The sequence below is a fragment of the Bos grunniens genome, chromosome 3, assembly GCF_055505025.1.
Source record: "Bos grunniens cultivar Pamir isolate PY7600 chromosome 3, Bosgru_T2T1.0, whole genome shotgun sequence".
Taxonomy (NCBI): Eukaryota; Metazoa; Chordata; class Mammalia; order Artiodactyla; family Bovidae; genus Bos; species Bos grunniens.
In genome coordinates, this window is record NC_141167.1 from 105,536,398 (window position 1) to 105,558,341 (window position 21,944).

The 21,944-nt window shown below is 43.4% G+C and overlaps 1 protein-coding gene across 2 annotated transcripts; it reads right to left on the reverse strand.

Annotated features, from left to right (window-relative positions):
- Positions 1–853: 853 nt before the first annotated feature.
- On the reverse strand, positions 854–21,863 carry SHE (Src homology 2 domain containing E). 2 transcript variants are annotated; one of them, XM_086392995.1, is made up of 6 exons: positions 21,258–21,863; positions 17,932–18,058; positions 9,048–9,377; positions 7,080–7,236; positions 6,503–6,622; positions 854–4,997 (listed from the first exon to the last, which is right to left on the reverse strand). In XM_086392995.1, the coding sequence occupies exons 1-6, from the start codon at positions 21,861–21,863 to the stop codon at positions 4,769–4,771; spliced, it is 1,569 nt and encodes a 522-aa protein (XP_086249121.1). In that variant the 3' UTR covers positions 854–4,768. The 2 variants fall into 2 exon arrangements, 1 of the variants encoding a protein (XP_086249121.1); XR_015161070.1 differs by having other exon boundaries at positions 3,667–4,997; positions 7,080–7,231.
- Between the last annotated feature and the right edge of the window lie 81 nt (positions 21,864–21,944).

A 21,944-nucleotide genomic window follows, 5' to 3' on the forward strand; every position in this document is an offset into this window, starting at 1 on the left:
GGTTCACTGCCTTGTGGAGGATTAAAGTGGAATAATACAGCACAGAAAGCATTTGTTCAGGAGCACGCCTAGTGTACAGCAAGAGTTTATTCTCATTACTTAGATCCTGGCCTTTCACAGGGTCAGAATCCAAGCTGAACAGACCAAAGCCTGGGCTGTTGGAAACAATGTGTTCAACTTGATTTCTGAAAACAAGCACTCCATTGCTCTGGTGACATGAGGGAGGCAAACATTTCAACAAACTCCCTTTTCTGTTGACACAGATGGGAGAAAACAATGAGCACTTATACCACCTGGTGGCAATTTATATAAATGTTCGATGGAGACAGACTTTGATAGCCTGCTTCTAGAATCGCAAATGACTTTGGGTTTCTAAAGAGCTGCTTCCAACGGCAGCTCTCAGCCATGGCTGGGTGTGGAAATCACCTGGTCAAGGGTGAAAACCAGATTCACAACAGACCATAGCGCCATGCCCCACAGAGGGGCTGGGCGCATGCATGTGGACAACAAAGATCAAAAGCAAAGCCACAGCTCAGATACCTAGTCAGGGGCAAGGACAAATGTAACAACTGCTACTCAGGAAGAAGACTGAGGAAAGAGGAAAGCTTCAAAAACAAGTGTTACTGTTTTATGTGGGAAGGAAAACATAGAGCTCTCAAGCTGAACTGGGGGAAAAAAATTAAGGCCACACCCACAAGTTATGTTTACCTGTGGTTTGTTTACACATTTCATCAATGATGACTGCAAATGAAACTTCTGACTCTCCCTGCTATGGCAGAAAAGGGTTGTTTTTTGTTTTTTTAATGAAGGGAGGTGATTCTCAACACGAATTGACTCAAGCAGAAACACAGACTTTCTTAGAATAATGTTTATTTAAAGTTACATTTCAGAGTAAACCATCTTCAGGAGGGCATGCAGCTTATGTTGGCTACTGCAATACATCCAGAAATTTTAATAAAATCCTTCTGATATACTATAAATTACTAAAGTACTATAGATAGGCACCTGTATTACATACAATCTTCAAATATTTTCAAAACTTAACATTATGTATTAGTTGATACTTAAAATGTTAAGGCCCCAAAGTAACTGAACGGTTAAGAATGTGACAAAAATGAGATGCTTGTCTCCATGATCTTTTGAGAAACCATTTCAGACTCTAAACGTCATGATCCAACCATAGTCCAGGGGCCTCCTGACGATGGCTGTATTAGGTTGCAAATCACCTTTCCTGTGGAAAGGGCAGATTTCAAGATGGCAACTGCTGTGTCATCATTTTCCTGCTAAGGACTCTATCAGAAATCCTTCAGAAAACCCTGCCCTAAATGCGCTTTGTTTTCCCACTGCAGTTTTCCTTCTCTCCATTAGATGGCAGTAACACACCACCATTTTCTTCCTATAGGGTCAGAAATTAACGTGGGAAAAATTAAGGTTCACTGCAGGCCAAGTTTCTCCAAGTAAACGGGGTACAAAAATTGGAGAAGACAATAAAGAGTGATTCTAAATAGATCACAAGGCCAAGATAGTGCTGGTTATGGGAAATAAGAAAGAGACAACTAATGAATAAAAGCCATTTGTGAGAAAGGTATCAAATAAGTTCTGCTAAATATTGTATTAAAAGGATCGGGAGAGAAGGGAAATGAAATATATACCCCCTAGACTGAAGGAAAAATGAGCCATTAACCTTTGACTAAAAAAGGACATTTTAATAGACTAGAAAAGCTACTCTCATTTAAAAAGCAACTGAAGAATGTCTCAAATGCTCAGCTGTTCTTCTGAATTAAGTATTAAGATTTACTAACAGTGGCCATTAACAGAGTAATTACATAGTTAAAATGACCCAATTAAAAAATATGGACTATATTCCCATCTATCTCAAAAACATCTGGCTGGCCCTATAAATTATCTGCCCACACTCCCCACCCTGTGGCAGAGGTCAATAAACGAGTAACTATTCAGCAAAACAGGGAGACTTAAAGCAGCAAAGAAAGGCTCTTTTGATATATACTTCTTAAGAAAATACTTTGGATAACTACAAAGGACACTTCCATCCCCAGAACAGAGTAGGCATATTTGTATTTACCTTTTTGTACATGTATCAACATTTCTCTTTTATTCCTATTTATTTAAATATACCATCTGCAGTGGTTGAAATTCATCCTGATTAAAAAAAAAAAACTGTGGCAGCAAAGTAAATAGAAATGTCCCTTCACTCTCTGTCCTTAGAGGCCTGAAACGAGATAATAAACCCATCTTAACAAGCAGCAAAGCATTTTTTAGAAACAAAGTGTGATAAAGAGGCAAGGACAGTCGTAAAAAGGTCCATGGATGCTAAAATTCAAGGCGAATGAGTACAGATTTGTGAACAGACATTGTTCTCTCCAGAAAGAATCAGAAGATATTTCAGGAGACTGAATGAACTCAAGAGAATGAAGACCACAGGAAAACACTTGTATCAGGACAAAATGACAAAAAAGCCCAAGCATTCAGAGCTCAGAGAGACATGTCACAAGGCTTCAGATCAGCTGGCCCCGGAGGCTTAACAAGGAAGCCATTAGGGACACCCTGCTGGGCCTAATTGTTTTTAGAACATATGGTACTTTGTGCCACCACCCAGCTGTGAATTCCCTGGCTTTTGTCAGCTTGTGTCACAACTTCAGGAAGAAAATAGCAGCTTAGCCCCCCTTCTACGAATTTACTGTTTCTTCTTACTATAACCTCCTGTACAATTGCGAAGGAACTGGACTATATATAAACGCCACATCTCCACTTTTAATTATATAAAGAAAACAGCATGACTGTCACAGAAAAACAGTATAAAGAAAGCACAACACTGAGCCTATGATAGAAGCTCAATAAATACTTAATGTATCAGGTCTGCTTTCAAAATGTTACTTCATTATTACATTCATCACAGTTGCTGGGTATGGGCCAGAAATTATTTAGTGCACAAAGAAACATTTTACAAAGTTTTCAGCATTTAGTAAAACTGGGATACCTGCTGAACTTCCTTTGTAGAATAAGTAAAAAAAAACACAAGATTTAATTTCTGGAATGCTGAACTGAAAATAAGCTTAATAGAATGAATTATTTGTATATGGAAGAAAATAAATATTTGGTGAATGGAACCATGGATGCTAAAAAAAAAAAAAAAAAATCTTGTACTAAAGACAAGTTGATACACCAGTACATTAAAAAAATTCTATCAGTACTTAAAAAACAGAACATTCTTGACTAATAAAATCATTGAGATCCAGTGAGGAAAAGTTCTTTTCAAATTTTTAAAAACAAAGATCATACAACTCTGGGTACATTCTTAACTGAATAAAGATGTGAATATTTACTAATCTCTAAATCCTAATAGTAGAATGATAACTAATAACCAGAAGGATATGTTTCCCTAAAAGTTAACTGGGTCAACATTTTTTTGTGTATTTAACATTAGTTACAAAAGTTAACTTTTCATTGATGACAGTCAGCACATTTGTATCTGGACCAGTTTCAAGAACCAAATTACAAACCCCAGAATACAGAAACATCTGCTCAGTTTTCATTACAGAGCCACTCACTGGAGCCTTCTCACAGTATGCCATTTCCACAGTTTTTTTTTTTTTTTTCACAGTAAGTACATTGGTGATATAAGTTCATAATAGATCATAAAGATAATGATACTATGAATATTATTTTAATATCTTTAAGCAGTAGAGGTTAGAGAAAACATCAGTCTCTTAAAATATTTTAATATAGTGCAAACCAGTCTGCTTTGTACAGCATGAGAGAAACTGCAGGTTTTAGAGACCCAGTTCCCACAATCATATCCTATATATATATAAGGGGACCCCATATATATATATATATAGTTACTCTAAAATGCAAAGTATATCTAATTTTAGGGCTAAAAAGGAAAAATTCAGTTGTTTCAATAACTACTAAAATGGACAAAGATGAAACAAAAGAGACCAGAGGTTCTATTATTCAATAACAATTGTTGAGCTTTGTAAATTTTCAGATTTGTTAAAACTCAGAAATGAAATCTTCGTTGTGTATCTTATTCTGCAACTTAATTCTATAATTCAGAATTATGGCAATACTGCCAATGCTTAATAATATTGGTGATTCTTAAATCACGGGCATCTTCCTTCTTATTTATGCTTATATAACTGATTCGTCAAAAAAGTCCACAGAAATTGAGAAAACACAAACTTTGCTTAGAAGGCTGGCCGACAAAATAATCCTTTGGCCAGACTCTAAAGTCGTGACTTTTTATGGACTCTGGAGTTGAACTAGGACCCTCAAGAGAGAAAGGCAGTTTTTTCCAAAGTGTCCACTGTTACTCATTTTCCACTGTTCATGCTTTTCCCCAAGAAGGGGTCTTATATTACATGCTCTTTGGGTCCGTTTGATCATTTTTTGTTGTTTTATATAAATTCCAAGTTTGTTGGTTTATTTGGAGATTAGGTATCCCAGGGAATAACTAGTGCATTTTTGGAGAACCTTAGTATTTCTGGATTCCTGACTTACCTTTCCTGAGGGTCATGCCCCAAATAGACAACCCTACTCAGGGAGTGGGGGCAACTGGTAAATTACAGTTTCTCGTCGTAGAACTGCTTAGCAAGGAGAAAAGGCACAGGTCAGTAACCAAGAGTCATGGAATGGATTCAAGGCCAAAGACTTCTTGACTTCTAAATGAAGAGTCCTGCTTCCTCCCAAATATTACGGTGCAGTCCAGCCTTATCCCCTGAGAATCCGGTTGGGTGCTGATGCCCTCCTAGGTGTGAGAGGCCCCGCTGGGGCTTTTGGAGGCTGGACCCTGGTGCGGCTTGCTGTGCACAGGGTACAGCAAGGTCATGTGCTCTGCCCCCTTGAAAGGCAGTTTCTCACTGGAGTAATAGTGTACCACTTCCGGGATGCTGCCAAAGACAGCACTCGTCTGATTCAGGGTGTACTTGTTGTCTTTGGTCTGAGCCACTATGATGTGGACGCATCCTTGACTAGTCCTGGAGCAAAACCAAAATTGAGAAGACATGAATGAGTGAGCAGAGGGATCCCTCCCCACTGAAAACAATCTCAGCTAGATTCATAGGCCAACAGGTTCCCAGCCACTCCTGGAACTGTTATATACAAACAGAAGAGCTTTCAGCACTCTAGCAGAGCACACAGAAGCTTCACAACCCTCAGCTAAATGTGCATCACCCCTGGGTCATTTATCCTTAACACACACAAGTCAAGTCATCAGGCCCTGGACCAAAAGGGGAAAAAAAAAAAAAATTGCCCAGTCCCTGCTTGCCCCCAAATTGCCAAACTAGTGCTTAAGCCCAAGAGTGAGACCACTAAGGTGAGGTTTAAACTCACCTCTTCTCAAGGCTGAAAAGACATGTGAAAGCTTTCCTCTTTCTTTCCTCCCCAAAGGAAACATTAAGAAGAATAATAATAAAACTGTTTCTTCCTCCACCCCCACCCCCCAAGCTGGAAACACTGTTTCTGGTTGTATATGACAGCTGGCACCAAAGGCTCAAAGGTCTAATCCACAAGCACCCGCTTCGGGAACACAGCAAAGCTATTCCTGGCATTGTGTATCTGGTAGCCTATCCCATTTTCTGAGCCATGCTGCTCCCCCCTCAACCTCTTTTCCCCTCCAGTCTGATTGTTTCAGCTGCAGGGGCTCAGCTTCCTCAGGAAGGAAATGCTGTTAGGGCTCCTGACAATGATCCTCCAATATAGCACCACTGAGCTCGCAGAGCAACGAGAATTTCCATGACACCAGGCTGATTGGAATAAGCCTACCAGGCAAAAATGAATGTTCTGCGTACAATTGGACAGGGGAGTCATCATAAGGCAGTGTTTCCTTCTTCAACAGAAGAAACTGCTACCAAAATTGCAGTTGGCATTGTGACAATCAAGGAATCTCTGATTTACTTAAAGCCCCAAACACTAGAGAGTAAACGAACGACTCAACTATCCGGTTAGAAGTTATTATTTTTATCAGAAATTATTTCTCTAAGAGGACCTACTTTAGATCACAAAAGGCAGAAACTAATCAATGTACAATGAAATGAAATAGGGATATTTACCCCTCTTTATCATAAGGGATATCGGGACATTTACCCAACACCAATTGTGAATTCTTTCTTTTTTTGGCTGCACCATATGACTTGCAGGAACTTAGTTTCTTGACCACGGATTGAACCTCGGGCCATGGCAGTGAAAGCGCCGAGTCCTAACCACTGAGCCGCTAGGGAATTCTCTCAATTTTGCATTCTAAACAAAGTATGTCATATTCTGTTGTCCAAGCAAACCTATCTTATTTTCTGTCAATATGTATCCCTGTGGACCATATAAAGTATTGGGTTGACCAAAAAGTGTTAAGATCTTAGGGAAAAACCCAAATGAACTTTTTCGCTAACCCAACATATATTTTTGCCTGGTCATTTTCCCATGATAGGAAAGTCTGCACCCCACTCTTCCATCCAGACAGGGAGAGCCCAGGATGCTTAATACTCACTTTAGTGCAATGGAGTACCTACTGGTTCCTGACTCGCTGTTTCGAACCAGATACGCAGCTTCTTTGCAGGACTGTAGTCGACTCTCTGCCTCAGCACGGGTGATGGCACCATGATACCAACTGAAAAATGGGGCAGGGGGAGAAACCATGAGCATCAAGATCCCAATCCAGACAGGGCCTCATTCCATAAGGCAATTTTGGAAATGAACTTCTGATGAAAGTTCAACAGCCTGGACTAGATCCGGCTTCCCATTCAAAATAGACGAAATGAGATCTGGGTAATCCTGGATCACAAAACCTATCCATCACCCCAGAGGGAGTTAACAGGGCTAGAGTCACTTAAAAAGTTTTCACTCTACACAGGGGAATGGAATTTGAGATCGGGTTCTGGGGCCTCATTTTCCCCTAGGCACAAAGGCCAAAGGCAGTGGGCTTAGAAAATGGGTTTTCACCAGTAAGCTCCACCCAGACAAGTATTCAACACCAGAAAGGCTTAAAATGAGCTAGTGTGCCCCGCCAAGGCTCTCAGCAAGCTCCCAGCCACCTTGTGTCACGTGTGTCTGGGGAGGAGACTCACGGCTGCTTCTCCAGTGGCAGGGCTGGGTCCACTCGCTCCCCCTCACTGTGGTCAGTCAGGGCTGGCTTCAAGATCTTCTGGGTCCAGCTCTTCTGTCGGTGGTGCTGCCTCGCTGCCTCCTCCTTGACAGAAGGTCGCTCAGAGCCTTCAAACTGAACTGGAAGGAAGGCTCCATTTAACATCAGAGGCCACTGAGATGACCTACGTACAACTCAAAGAAAAGAACTTGTCTGCCTCATCTTAGGAAAGAAGCTTTCCTCCCTCTTTAATTTGAGCTAAAATGTACTACAAAGGCCCTGGGGTACCTGAGCTCCTGCTGTCTGATATCAGATCATACTGCTGGCACCCACACGCAGCCACTTTTACTGCAAGATGTTCATTAATAGAGGATGGTTTTAGAACATGAGGAGAAACCACTTCAGTATATTTCAGAACGTACTTTAAAAAAAACTCGTCCTTTTGGTATATTTAGAATAAAAGACTGAACAGAGTTTCAGGTAATGACTCCTTCCAAGAGTGTGCATTGTTCTATGAAACCAAATGAAGTTTTCACTATGAAATAATAAAGAGAAAAATCAACTGAGAAATAGAAACTACTACAGTGTCTTAACAATGCTATGACATCTAGGTTGGACAGAAGATAGAGAGAGAAAATGAGCAGCATCTAGCCCAGTGGTCGGTAACCAGTAGGGATTTGTGGGAAATAATTCTAAAATAAAACAAAACTGACTTGAGGGTGGGGAGGGAAGGACTGGGAGCCTAGAATTAGCATATTCAAACTAGTATGTATAGGATGGTAAACAACAGCAAAGGGAATGATATTCAATATCCTGTGATAAACCATTATGGGAAAGAATACAAAAAAGAATATAGTATGTATAACTGAGTCACTTTGCTGTATGGCAGAAATTAACACAACACTAAATCAACTATACTTGAATAAAATTATTTAAAAAATTAAAGCACACAAAAAGAAAACCTGATTCAAATATGTGTGTGCGTGCACACCCATGCTCAGTCAGCTCTGACTCTTTGGGACCCCACAGACTAGCCTGCCAGGCTCCTCTGTCCATGGGATTTCCCAGGCAAGAATACTGGAGTGGTTGCCATTTCCTTCTCTAGGGGATCTTCCCTAGCCCAGGGATTGAAATCATCTCTCTTGAGTCTCCTGTACTGGCAGGCGGGTTCTTTACCAGCTGAGCCCCGGGGAAAGCCCATCCGGACTCAAATGTTTGCTATCAAACAAATTACCTTTTCTACTCACGCTTTACACTGATGACAGTTTTAATCAAAAGTACTTTACTGTTAGAGGTAAAAGATATCCCTAACTTTTACAATCAAAGGCAAAAGAAATCAGGTGGCCAGATAAATAGAAAAACTATGTCTCGGGAGAAGCAGGAGGGAGACTGACCTTTAATATCTATTGAAAATCTACTCATCAACTTCCTCTTAAGTTATTAAAAACAGTTCACAGCTGAAGAACTGATTCCCTCAGGAGGATTTTCGACAGGAAAAAAAAAAGCTAGCTTCCTCCTGCTTTCCAACCACCTCTCCTATAGTCCATTTGATCCACTACTGCCATCTTATGATAAACAGAGATGTCAACAGGTTGGAGGAACAGCACCAAGAGTTAGAGGCAGCCGCTCTCAATGTGATAGCTTTTAGTGGTGATTAGATAAGGTTTTTCTAGTAGTGATTTAAGGCATTTCCCAAACAGTTGCATACTGCAGGATAAAGGGAAATGAAGATGCCCAAAAAGATAGAGGACCCCTTGCAACATTAAGGGGTCTTCTTCAGTCCTGTTCGTTCAACCATAGCCAAATTTTTATTTCCCCATGTCATCAAATTTCTTGGAAAAAGGAACTTGCAGTCGAGGAACACAAAAGTGCCTTGGCTTAACGGGCGGGCGGGGGTTTTCCAGCAGGGAAGATGAAAGAAGGCAGGAGCGGACACGGACCCAGCCCTCACCCGATAGCGCCCGCACGATCTGCTCCTTCTTCCACTCCCAGGGCTGCTCGTACTCGGCCGCGGGCCTCTCGTCGTCCTGGGGCAGCCGTCCGTGGCTGTCCGGAGGCAACCTCGCCTTCCGCTCCGGCCCCTCGGCGGCGAAGGGGCCCGCTTCGGCCGCCGGCTCGTAGGGCGTGTCGTACAGCTGCGGCGACTTCCCCAGCAGCTCCTTGGAGCTCCGGCGCTTCGTCAGCGCCTCGGGCTTCGGGCCGTTCTCTCCAGGCTCGCAGGGGCTGTCGAGCAGCTGAAGCGCCTTCACCAGGGGGTCTTTGGAACCTCGTCGTCTGATTTCTGAAAAACACACCGCACAGAATACTTCTGAAGAAAATGTACCCTGGAAGCCCGGTGATGAACCGAATCACCGCTTCTCTTCCGACCAGACCGGTCTGTCTGGTTGGAAGTGTCCGAGAACACCTGGATTGTTGCTTACCGGGGCTGATGACGGCCCCGCTTGGGGGGAAGGGCCCTACAACTTCCCGCCAGTCCCCTGAGCCAGATACGGGATCAAGTCCAAGGATTAGGGAATCACAACGGAAGGCAGGCCTGCCTCTGGGGCCGTGTGGTTGGAGAGAAGAGAAGGGGCCTCAGAGGACCTGCTCCATAGTTCCTGGTCCCCCTGTCTCCTCTTGAGTATGGGTCATCTTCAAAGGCTTCATGTCTTGTTAGGAAGCTGAGAGCAGTTTATTTTAATAAAAAGTGAGTCTTTACTATATTCAAGCACTGGGCCACATACATTGAGGGAAGATATTTAGGTTCATTAGACAGAGTTCTTGAATTCAAGGTGGTTTCGACCTAGTGATGCATTTACAAATAATGCTTAACAGGCTAGCAACGACAGAATGTTGTTGTTCAGTCACCAAGTCATGTCTGACTCTTTGAGACCCCATGGACTGCAGCATGCCAGGCTTCCCTGTCCTTCACTATCTCCCAGAATATGTAAAAGAGTTGTTAGGGGGGAAAAACAACAAAACTAATCTCTCAAGAGCTAACATTTAGCAATAGTGTACCATGCATTACATATTTTTTTCTAAGTGCATTGTAATTTTCACAACTGCCCTATGAGGTGGACACTATTAGTTCCCCATATAACAGGACAAAACTAAAGCATAAAGAGTTTAAGGAAATTGCTCAAGATGGCAAGTGCAAAGCCTGGATTCAAAAGCAGGAAGTTGGGCTCTAGAAGCCATACTCTTAGGCACTACACTTGGATTGACTCCAAGTGGAAGAGAAATGCAAGATGCATTTACGTTGATAGAAGAGGTCTTTTCCAGTGGAGGAAGCTGCCTGAGTGAAGATATGGAGGTGGGAACAAGAAAGGGCTTGTTCCCACCACAGGGAATCGGGAGAGAAGTTCAAAGGACAGAAGACCAGGAGAGGAGAGGTGGTATGGGAGAAGAAGCTGGAAAAGGCAGGACAGGCACCAAAGTGGAGAAGTTTTAAAAGCCAGAATTAAAAAGTTTCAATTGTTCTGTATACAGTAGTGAACCATTACAAGTTTTTAAACAGGTAGTAACAATTATTGTATAATTGTTATAATTGTATATAATTAACAACTATATAAATAACTCTCTCTCTCTCTCTCTATATATATATATATATTTTTTTTTTTTTCTGGAAGAGAACTCCAACACAGTGCACAAGATAGAATAAAGGTATGCTCTGAATGGAAGCCTAGAAATCAATGCAAAGTATCTGATGCAAATCATCTAACCACCGGCCAACCAGCCAGTGAGCCACGGTGGGAAAGCAGCAGCAGAGTCTGGGGACTGAGTAGCTCAGGGCCCAGAGGCATCATGTGTTGAGGTTTAGTTGCTCAGTCGTGTCCAAATGAATCTGCAGCCCCATGTACTGAAGCCTGCCAGGCTCCTCTGTCCATGGAATTTTCCAGGCAAGAATACTGGAGTGGGTTGCCATTTCTTCCTCCAGGGGATCTTCCCAACCCAGGGATCAAACCCACGTTATGTCTCCCGGATTGGCAGGCGGATTCTTTACCACCAGTGCTACCATGGGCCAACTCAAGCATTGTGCTGTGGTTTCCTCTAAATGCCCACGAGGAAGCCTTTAGTCTGTCTACCCGGTCACAGTGAAGAGGACCTTTTTAAACACAAACATCTCATCACTTGCCATCCCATAAGCTCTCAACTGTCCACTTACGAAGTGCTAACTGCTCAGCATGGCACCGGACACCTTCTGTAGTCACATCACTGCCTACTTCCCTCTCTGATTTTATCTCTCAACAGCACCCTGTCCCCCCTGAAATCCAATTCTTTGTTCCAACCAAACAGAACTTCTTAAGTTCCCTGCACACTGCACTGTCTTATGCCTACGGTGTGCTGGTGATCTTCCAATCCTCTGGAGTCTGGCCTAGTATCTCCTCCTCTCTCCAACTGACCTTCGCCAATGCCCCAACTCCCCGCCGGTGGTACCACTTCCTCAATTCACTCTCACCTTGTACTTCTCTCAGTGTGTGGATTTATTTGTCGACGTGTCTGAACTTCCAATTTTGTGGAGACTGCCAGGCCAGGGACCCCCCATGTCTTGTTTGACTTTGTAGGAAACAGCTGTGCTAAATAATGGTTGGATGATGGCTAGGAGGAGGGAGCAAGGGGAAGGAATTCTAGAACTTCTCCGGGCAGGTGACAACATACATCTGGAGCTCAGCAGAGAGATGAAGGTCAGAGGTACCTGTCAAGGAGTGACTCACACATGGATCATGGCTGGTAAGAATGAAAGCAATCATCAGAGAAAAGGAGGCTGATTAGAAAGGAAAGGGGATCAAAAGCAGGATCTGGGACTTTAGGTAAGGCTGGATAAAAGAAGTGTCACCAAAAATGGCTGAGAAGGAATAGTCAGGTAAGGAAGAAGAGGATCAGGAGACTTAAATGCCACAGAAACAAGGGAAAGTGAAACTTTCTACAAGTAACCGAAAATGGGCATGGTGACGGAGAAGAACCACTGACTCCATCAGACTTCTATAACAAGGAAAGGATGGTAAATGAAACACTCCAGGGAAAAGTTATTGAAATCAGGACATTAAGTCAAAGGAGCAAAATTTACTTGTAGGATGAGGTTATAACTCTGCTGGATAGGGGCCCTTTGCTGCAGCTGGATCCTATAAAACTGCAGGTCTGGTGCATAGAATCACCCGGGGGAGCTTTAATGAAGACTCAGGCCTGGGTCCCATCAACACAGGTCCTGATTAACTGAGCTGGGGGGGCTTCCCTGGTGTCTTGGTGGTAAAGAATCTGCCTGCCAAGCGGGAGACATTGGTTCCACCCCTGGGTAGGGAAGATCCCCTAGAGAAGGAAACGATAACCCACTCCAGTATTCTTGCCCAGGAAATCCCATGGACAGAGGAGCCTGGTGGGCTACAGTCCATGGGGTTGCAAAGAGTCAGACATGACTTAGTAACTAAACAACAACAAAAATCTGGGAGCCGGAGCTGTAAAAGCTCCCCCAGGTGATTCCAGTAAGAGAAGCCTGAGATGCACTCCCACTCCGCCTGGGTCGCCACCTCAGTTCCTCCTGCGCTCCAGGACTAATCTCATCATTGCTAGCCCTGGCCCAAGGAGAAGGGTTCCCCTAGCATGAAAACCTCCACATCCGAGGAATGTGAGAGCTAAGGACCATTCCCCACCCCCAGGCCAGGAAGGTGCCTCAGGTTGTTTGAGGTCTCCAACATCTCCGGTCCAAGCCTCTTGACTTTCAATTGACAGCTTTTTTTCTTCACTGCTTATTCTAGATGGCGTTATGGAAAACAAGAAACAAAAACACACACTCTGCTCTTGGTTCAATTAAGATAAGGCTGGAATTTTGGAAAAAGAACTTTTCTACAGAACTAGGAAAGAGAAAACACAAAGGCATTCAAAGGACGAATTTAGAATTTTAGTTTCTGATCAAAACCTAAGTTTATTCTGTTTAGACTGGCACAGGCTGGGAAAACCTTTCCCAAGGTCCTCACCTCAATTCTGTCCGGGTTGACCTAAATGGAGAAAGAGTTGAGTCCAACCTTAAGACAGAAGGAGCCCTGTTCACAGGAAATTTCAATGAGTTTGTGTTAAAATGATGTACCCTGATTAAAATCTTGAGTTATTTCACATGTATTTGGGTCTTACTTTTACGATGAGGGCTTTGTATTCCTTCTAGCTTATAGTCAGTGCACACTTAGAGCTCTGGGAAAAACACTGGAAGGCATACAGTTGAGAATGTTCCATCCCAGGACGATCCCGCGTTGGGGGTGAAATCTGAGGAGTATGATCATCTTTTAAAACAATGTTTAATTAGAGGGGAAAAAAGGGCTTAAGCACAAGGCCTCTCTGCCCCTTCAAGGGGAGTCACCTTCGAGTCCATTCCAGCACCTGGCTGCCCCCAACCTGAGGCGCCATAGAAACAGAAACAATCGCGGGGCTGCAAGCCGACCCTTCCTGCAGGAGAATAGCCCCTGACGTGCAGAGCTGGCTCCGAGAGGAAACGAGCCTGAGAAGGAGGAAATGGCCAGAGGAAGCTACACCCTGGCTCTGCCGATAGAGGCCATTTACCACGGCAGACAACAGAATGCAGCCAACGGGCTACAGATAAACACCCATTTCACCAAGGGCTGGACCGAGGCCTGACCTGCACCAGTTCAAATCTGCAACTGGTTGCCGAGAAACATAATATGGGCCGAAAATTTTTCCCTTCTCAGTTTCCAACTGTAGCTGTGCAGAATTACACCATTTATATTTAAAAACATCAGAAGACCAAGACTTTTTTTGTTGTTAAATTATCCAGTTAGCAATTAATAGTCCCCTATTCTTGTTCAGGGGTTTCCCTAGTGGCCCAGTAGTAAAAAAAAAAAAAAATCTGCTTGTAATGCAGGAAATCTGGGTTCCATCCCTGGGTCGGGAAGATCCCCTGAAGAAGGAAATGACAACCCATTCCAGTATTCTTGCCTGGGAAATCCTATGGACAGAGGAGCCGGGCAGGCTACAGTCTATGGGGTCAGAAAAGAGTCAGACACAACTTAAGAGACTAAACAACAGTAACATATTTGTTAAGAATTCTCTTTGCAAATGGAATTCTCTCTCCAAAGTGTCTAAATAATTGTGATATCTTTCATGGATGCATGCACTAGGCATGTTGCACCTGCATTTCAGTGAAGCCCAGTGTAATACAGCAAGAGATGCTAGCCCATTTGCACAGATGAATAAACTGAGGCTGTGCAGTAGTCAGTGGGGCAGCCCACTGCCTCCAGAGCCCTTGCTTTCTCTACCATATCTTACTTTATGCCTCAAAGATTTAATGTAGAATATTAGTTACAATTTTTGTAACATACCTTTCCCTTAGTCCATTTCATGTATTCAAAACATCAGACTTAGAGCCCTATAAAGCTCCATGTTCCCCTTAGAATCAGAAATAGGGATCTTTTATCAGTGCTCAAGCTTTTGATTTAAAATTAATGTTCTCCTATTAAACAAATCTAAATATCTGAACAAAAGCAGGTATAAATCAGAAGTCCTGAAACTTAAGTTTAACAAACAAAATACAGACAAAATAAGTAAATCAAAAAAGCCTTCTGTCTTTTCCATAATGGACAGTTTTTTAAATGGAGGTTCTCCTTTAGATTTGACTATCCATACCAACCAATAAAACCATTTGGAGGCAAAAACCAAAATTTAAAGATACCCTGTGACTGGAGCTCTGTAACTAAAGCCACAGGGTGCCGGGTGACCTGGTATCCCAATTCTCCAACCACATAACTGGGACAAGTTATTGAATCTTTCTGAATCTGTCAATCAGACACTTCTAACGCCCACCACACAGGATGGTAGGATTCAGTAAGGTAACTTGGCAACTTGGCAACTAGGAGACACTCGACTTGTGTGACAATCAGCTGCAGAAGGAACTCACATGCTGAACGATGGCTCATTTTAGGAAACTTCGAAAAACTCTCCCAATGCTAATGTTTTCATTTGGTGGAAAAAACTCATCATGCTAAATTAAGTGGAACGTTTCTGCTAATTATTTAGCTAAAATGCTCCTGCAAATTTAGCAGAAGAACAATAGGTTTAAACTAATATTGCCTCATATTCATTGTCCTATCTTTTTCATAAAACAATCCTTCGGATAAATCTAAGTGAGAATTTACTCAGAAATTTACAAATCTTTAGCTTTTAAAAGTTAAAAGCAAAGTTTTGGGCAAAGGGAAATCTGGGGAGTCTGGGTCCCACAGTTACTTGGCCATAGGAAAGTAATAAATGCCTCTTAATTTCTATCCCTTCCTCTGTTTCCTGAGGCAGATCATGATTTTCATTCTTTCTTCACGGCATCTAGCACATTTCTCAGTGATGTCTTTTCTGCTGTTAGGTCTGTTTGCCCCTTGGGTTGTAAGGTTCATAAGGACCTGGGACCTGTGCATCTTCATCCTTGGGTGCCTGGAGCCCAGCGTAGGGCCTGGGACATGGCAAAGAAATGCCTGGGAAATTTTTGTTGGCTGTTACAAAATACCATCATGAACACTGTGCTATACATCCAAGACATTGTTGAAATCAGGCATGTTACTCCTGCTTCACAGGTATTAAAAAGGCAGTATAGAAATTGGGAGCTCCACAATTAAATTATATTTATCAGAACCCTCTCTGTCTTCTGCAGAAATTCTGAAATAAACAATTTTGTTTATTCCCCTAAGATTTCTCAAGAAATATGAGACATTTCTGAACTTGGACTTTGACAAGCCTTACAGGGAGCAAACTGAATAAAAAAGGTAAAAGGAAAAAAAAAAGAAAGAAAACCCACCCAGTAGCAAATCTTTTATTTCCAGCTTCCGGTAAACTCACTTCCTGTTATTCTGTCCAGCTGTGTAACCTATGTGTAGAATAAGAGGTATATCCTCTACATTAATTGAGTAGGTGTTTTGTGACATTTTAAATGAAGTATCTTTTAAAATTCACCAATATAAAATTTTTTAAAAGAGCAAAGAGAAAAAAATTATAATTAAGTTAGTAATTAAATTTTTTAATAAATTTGAATTTATTCTCTAATTGAATGTATTAGTGTTGCATTCCTAAATACATTTATTCCTGTAAACTGTTTAAAGCAAAGCCTGGGACTTAATATGTGCTCCAATATTAAATGCTAGCTACTACTATTATTACATTTATTTCATATTGGACACTGACTTTTATTTTTTTAATTTTAAAATTTTATTCATTTTTTTTCTAGAAAAGCAACAAGTTATATACAAACTTTTGACTTCTAAATACAACTTTGTGAGTCTGAGTGGAAAGATGCCTTGTTGCTGTTCTTGCTGTTTAGCTGCTAAGTCGTGGGGACTCTTTGTGACCCCATGGACTGTAGCCTACCAGGCTCCTCTGTCCATGGATTTCCCAGGCAAGAATACTGGAGTGGGTTGCTATTTATGTGTAAAGTTTAAAGTGCTTTTGCATATACCATTTCAAATGTGTCCTGAGGTACCTTGGTGTAGAAACCATACCATTCAGTCTGGAGTGGGAAGATCTGGGTTCTAATTTATGTTCTGTCTCTTAAAGAGCCTTACGAACATCTTATGAGCGTCAGAAACTCTTTGATCTTATTTTCTACCCTGTAACAAGGGGTAGTATTAGCGTCCCCTAGTTTTCAGGATTTTGTGAGGATTATATGGGGGGAAATTATTCATTTTTAAAAAGCAAAGTAGTTTCCCTACTATCAGTGTGGATCCATAAGAAAACGAAACAAATCCCCACCCCCCCCAAAATCTCAGATAATTTAAACAACTTATCCCAATTAAAGAGAAAGAGAGGAATAAAAACCAAAGGACAAAGAAAAGTGAATTAAAGCAAAACATTATTATTATTTTTTTTTCAGAAAAGCTTTTCCCTCAGTTTTATGTAAAAGAAAATCTTTTCCCCTATTCAAGTCTCTGATATTTTTTAGAATTCTAAGTTCGTTTTCACTTCCTTCCATTCACAGATTTCAGGAGAGGTCACAGTCCAGTGGCCTTCAGGGCCGCCGCCTGGCCAGGCCGCACCCCCCGAGATGTGATGCCTTATCTCTGTGAGCAGAGAGCGGGAAACAGCAGAGCTTTCCTGCTGCGGCTCTGGCCCTGAAGCCTGTCCTGACCCTTTCAGGGCACTGTGGCTACCCTCCTGCTCCACTTTCCTGAGACTATGCTTATGGAGCCCGCGCTTGACAGCCTTTCAATCTGTTTTTAAACAGAAGAGACAAAATCTTTCATGTGTGATCAATTATTCCTTTCCCAGGCATGAGACCCAGGACATCTGAACAAGGCTCCCTTGAGTCAGCCCTTAGAAACAGCAGTTTTTCATTATGGAGTAAAGAAAGCGTACTCTAAAATTTCACAAATAAATCTAAATAATTAGTTTAAGTGTTGTTTACACCAAATTAAGAAAATATGAATAAAAGGAAAAGTATGACACCCAAAAAAATGACAAGAGTGTTTGCTCGACTTCCAAGTCGGAATTATTCCCCCTTGGTACAGATTTATGACTCCCATTATGGATGTCAAAGTTTTGACAGTGGCCAAGAGGTGTATTTAAATTACCTGAAAACTGGAGATCACATCCTGAGAAGATCTGCAAATTCTCAAGTGTCACTTTGCATAGAATTAGAAAAACTTTAAAGATCCCCCGCAAACTCTAAAACTGAAGGATACAAAACCATTAAGGATATTAGCTAGATATTTTGACTTTAGTTTTGGGTCTAATTTCTGTTTCTTCCCCACAGGAGGATCTGATAAAGTTCCTTCATCTCTCTTCCCCAAATACACACTGGTTCTTATTTATTATTTTTTTACTATATTCCAAGTTGAGTGTGAGATTTCAGTATAAAGCAGCTCCTGGTTACAAACCTGTTATCATTTGCTGGGCATCATAGGGTTCCATATAACCGTCGTTCTCCCCTACTCTCTCTGCATCCCTTTGACCTTTCGTCCGTTTAGCATCGTAAGGGTCAGCATAGTCTTCTAAAATGATGACCTGTAAGAAAACCAGACAGGGAAGTTGCTAACAATTATCACATACCAGAGTGACGATGGTACCAAAAAAGTTACTAAAAACCTGCAGACCCCAAAAGAGTTCAAAATTTCCAACCAGTTCTGAAGAGCTTTTGCACTTGATCACATTATTATCCACCCAGCTGGACAAACATCTGGTTTATTTTGGTAGTATAATTGATTGGCAACAATCTATTCAAGCTCTCCTGCTTATCCCCAAGGCTCTGTTCACCTCCCTCTCTCTCCCCAAGCAATAAGGCATTTGCTGGTTAAAGTGTGGCAGGGAGGATGGCAGAGGGTGAACGATATCTATGCCTTTAGAGTAGAAGAAAATGAACTCGTCTACTACCTCTTCTATGATTTTGGTTTTTTTTTAAATGCCAACTATTTGAGCAACATAGCCATGGTAAGTCAGCTCATCACTCACTGATACTGCACGTCCACTGGCACTGGCTAGGCAGTGAGAGGGAACAAAATAAGACCAAGACCTTCTTCTAATCCTCAAGGAATTTGTAACAGCTCTAAAGAAATAGGCTTCATAACAAGAAGCCTAAGAAACAGGTCAGAGCTAAACAGTACTGTGGGGGTTCTAGGTTCAATGATTTATAAATGCACTGATTCTCAAAGACAACCATCAGATCGTTTTTTTTTTAAATATTCTTTCTTTTCATTTTTTGGTTGCACTAGGTCTCTATTGCTGTGCGTGGACTTTCTCCAGTTGCGGTAAGGGGGCTGCTTTTCGTTGCGGTCCAAGTGCTTCTCATGGCTTCTCCTGTTGAGGAGCACAGGTGCTCCAGGCACACAGGCTTCGGGAGTTGTGGCATTCGGGCTCAGGAAGTTGCTCGCAGGCTCTAGAGTGTGGGTTCAGACGCTGTAGAGCACGAGCTTAGTTGCTCTGAGGCGTGTGGAATCTTTCTAGCCCAGGGGTCGAACCCGTGTCCCCTGCACTGGCAGGAGGATTCTTATCCACTGTCCCACCAGGGAAGTTTTCATCCGTGTTTGTGACAGAAAGCATCCATCCTTCCAAAAATAGGAGGGTGCCTGGGAAGGTGGTGTGAGTGCAATAGTTCTGTAGTGCCTCAGCTGAGTGACAATGTGGGAGCCTGCGTCTGACAGGTACTTCTCAGGAAGGAAGAGTTTTATGGAAATTTTATGGAGAAAAGATATATTTTTTCTGGGGGGAGAGGGGCTGCACTGCAAGGCACCCAGGATCTTAGTTCTATGACCAGGGTAAGAACCCCTGCCTCCTGCAGTGCAAGCTCAGAGTCTTAACTGCTGGACCACCAGGGAAGTCCCAAGAAACATTCATTTTTAAAAAGCACAGCACTTCCCCTATTATCAATGTGGCTCCACAAATAAACAGCTAGGATAGTATAAATAAAGCATGTATTCCAGTTAAAGAGAAAGAGAGGGATAAAAAAATCAAAGGTAAATCAAAATTAAGGGAAGAAGCCCAGCCCTTTATACAATCTCTGATTATATTCTCCAAAGAGTTCACGGAGATGTGCCACTGGGGCTGGGAAAAAAAATCCAGATAAATGGGGAGAAGTGAGGAGGAGGGCAAGCTGGATGAGAGTTTTCTTCCTGGGAGGAGATGGCCTAAGAAACTTAAGACATCGAGGAGCAAAGACCATGAAAATAACTGGGCAGTCACTGCAGAGGACTGTGGTTACCACTCCCTCTCTCACTCCATGCTTCTTGCCTGTTCAGGTGTCCTGCATCCCCAAGGTACAATAAGGAGCAAGAAGCATGATACTCAGCACTCGGCTGCAAGGTGCTGATGATCTAGGTAAACACACACACAGACCACTGATTAATGTCTGGGTGAGCTGCCATCTTCCCAAACTCTCCCTCCAGTGTCTGGCACTCGGGTGGGCATGCTGTAAATGCCTGGACAGAGTAAACGGAGGGATGAACAGAAAGGCCAGGGCAGACACACACGTTATGTGCTGCCGGCCCCTGACCCCACCCAGGGGGGCAGCATGTTTGAAGCCTGGGCAAGAAAAAGTTCTCACGACAGGGACATGATCATCTGGGCTAAAGTCTGAGAGCGGGGTGTGAACTTTCTCTTCTCTTTTTAAAAACAAACAAAACCCCAACTCATCTCTGTACGAATGAAGTGGGTCTCTTCACACTTCTTTTCTTAACTCTCTCACGTTGGACGGTACCCAGAAAACCTCCGGCGTGTAAGAAGCAGGAAACACCTTCTCTCCTGATCTGTAATTTCCTTCAGGGCATTTCCTTGTCCTGTTCTATATCCTCCACAACCCTAGCCCTTAGAGCCCCTCGCCCTCTATCCTACCTGGCTCCTGTACAAATGTTCATGGGATGAATGCTGCTGCTGCTGCCGCCAAGTCGTTTCAGTTGTGTCTGACTCCATGCGACCCCACAGACGGCAGCCCACCAGGCTCCTCTGTCCCTGGGATTCTCCAGGCAAGAATACTGGAGTGGGTTGCCATTGCCTTCTCCAATGCATGCAGGCATGCTGAGTCGCTTCAGTCGTGTCTGACTCTGTGCGACCCTAAGGACAGCAGCCCACCAGGCTCCTCTGTTCATGGGATTCTCTAGGCAAGAATACTGGAGTGCGTTGCCATTTCCTTCTCCAATGGGATGAATGAAAGGGCTGTGAACTTGGGGTGCTAGTGAAGCGTGGAGAAACTCTATACTGGGTAAAAGTGCAAGGAATGATGGAGTTTACAGCAGAGAGGGTGGGTAGTGGCTAATCCATTCCCTGGAGCTTTAAAATTCATACTTAAGCAGTTTAAAGGTGACCATTCCTTATGCTCAAGAAGAATAAAAGTTATACACAAGTCTAGCTTTGCAATTCTCCTGGATTTCTAAATTAAAATACACAACATCTACAAGGGAGTCAAATTCAACAAAGCACCCGCTTGTCTCATTCAATTATTCTTCTAAACTTATAACAAAATTAAATGGAAAGTACATTTCTGCCAAGTTGCCAAGGCTAGAATAAGAATTTTTCAAGATTAAACAAACCAATTATTTTAAATGGTCATCATTTAAAATGATGACTTAGCGGTCATCAATGTCAGAAAAGGAAAATACATCCTCATCTTCTCTGAGGTATAAAAATCCCTAGAGTGCAGCGGGTTCACGATGCTCCCTTCCCACTGTTAGGCTTCAGTAGGGCAGAGGTGGTCCAAGGGAGATTGTATTCTTACCGTGTCTTGCTGCTTAATGATCTTGCCCTTGTCCAGTTCGGGGCCCAGAGACGAAGGGGAAGAGGACGCGGAGGAAGAGCTGCTGCTGCTACTGCTGCTGCTACTACTGCTGCTGGGGTAGTTGCTCTTCCCGTTCTTCTCCTGAGTGTCCACTTTGATGAGCCTGTTGATGTAGGTGCTGCAGCCTGAGCTCTTGGCCGCGCCCCGGTGGGGCTCCTCCTCGGTGGCCCGGGAGTTTTTGCGGCCTTTGCCCGCGGCGGCCTGAATCAGGCCCTGCAGGCTATCCCGGGACAGCCGGCTGTCCTTGGCGGGGCCGACCCCGGCCCGGCCGCTGCCCAGCTCGGCCGCCGAGTTCTTGCGGCCCTTGCCCGGGGCGGGCCCGGAGCCGCCCGCCTCCGAGTTCTTGCGCAGTTTGCCGCCTCCCCCGCCGCCGGGCTTGGCCCGCTCCGACACGGTCTTCAGGTTCAGGGGGAACTCCTTGAACCACTTGGCCGCCATGAGGGGGGCCCGGCCGGCGCGGCTCAGGAGCGTCGTGGCCGCGGAGCAGGCGAGCGAGGAGGCCCAGCTTAGACACGGAGAGGCGCCAGGGACCGGGGGCCACTGCATTCCCCGGGGCTGGGTTGCTGGAGGCCGCGGCAAGGCCCCGCGACGGCTGCTCTGCTGGTCCCCGGCCGGCCGTCGCCCACG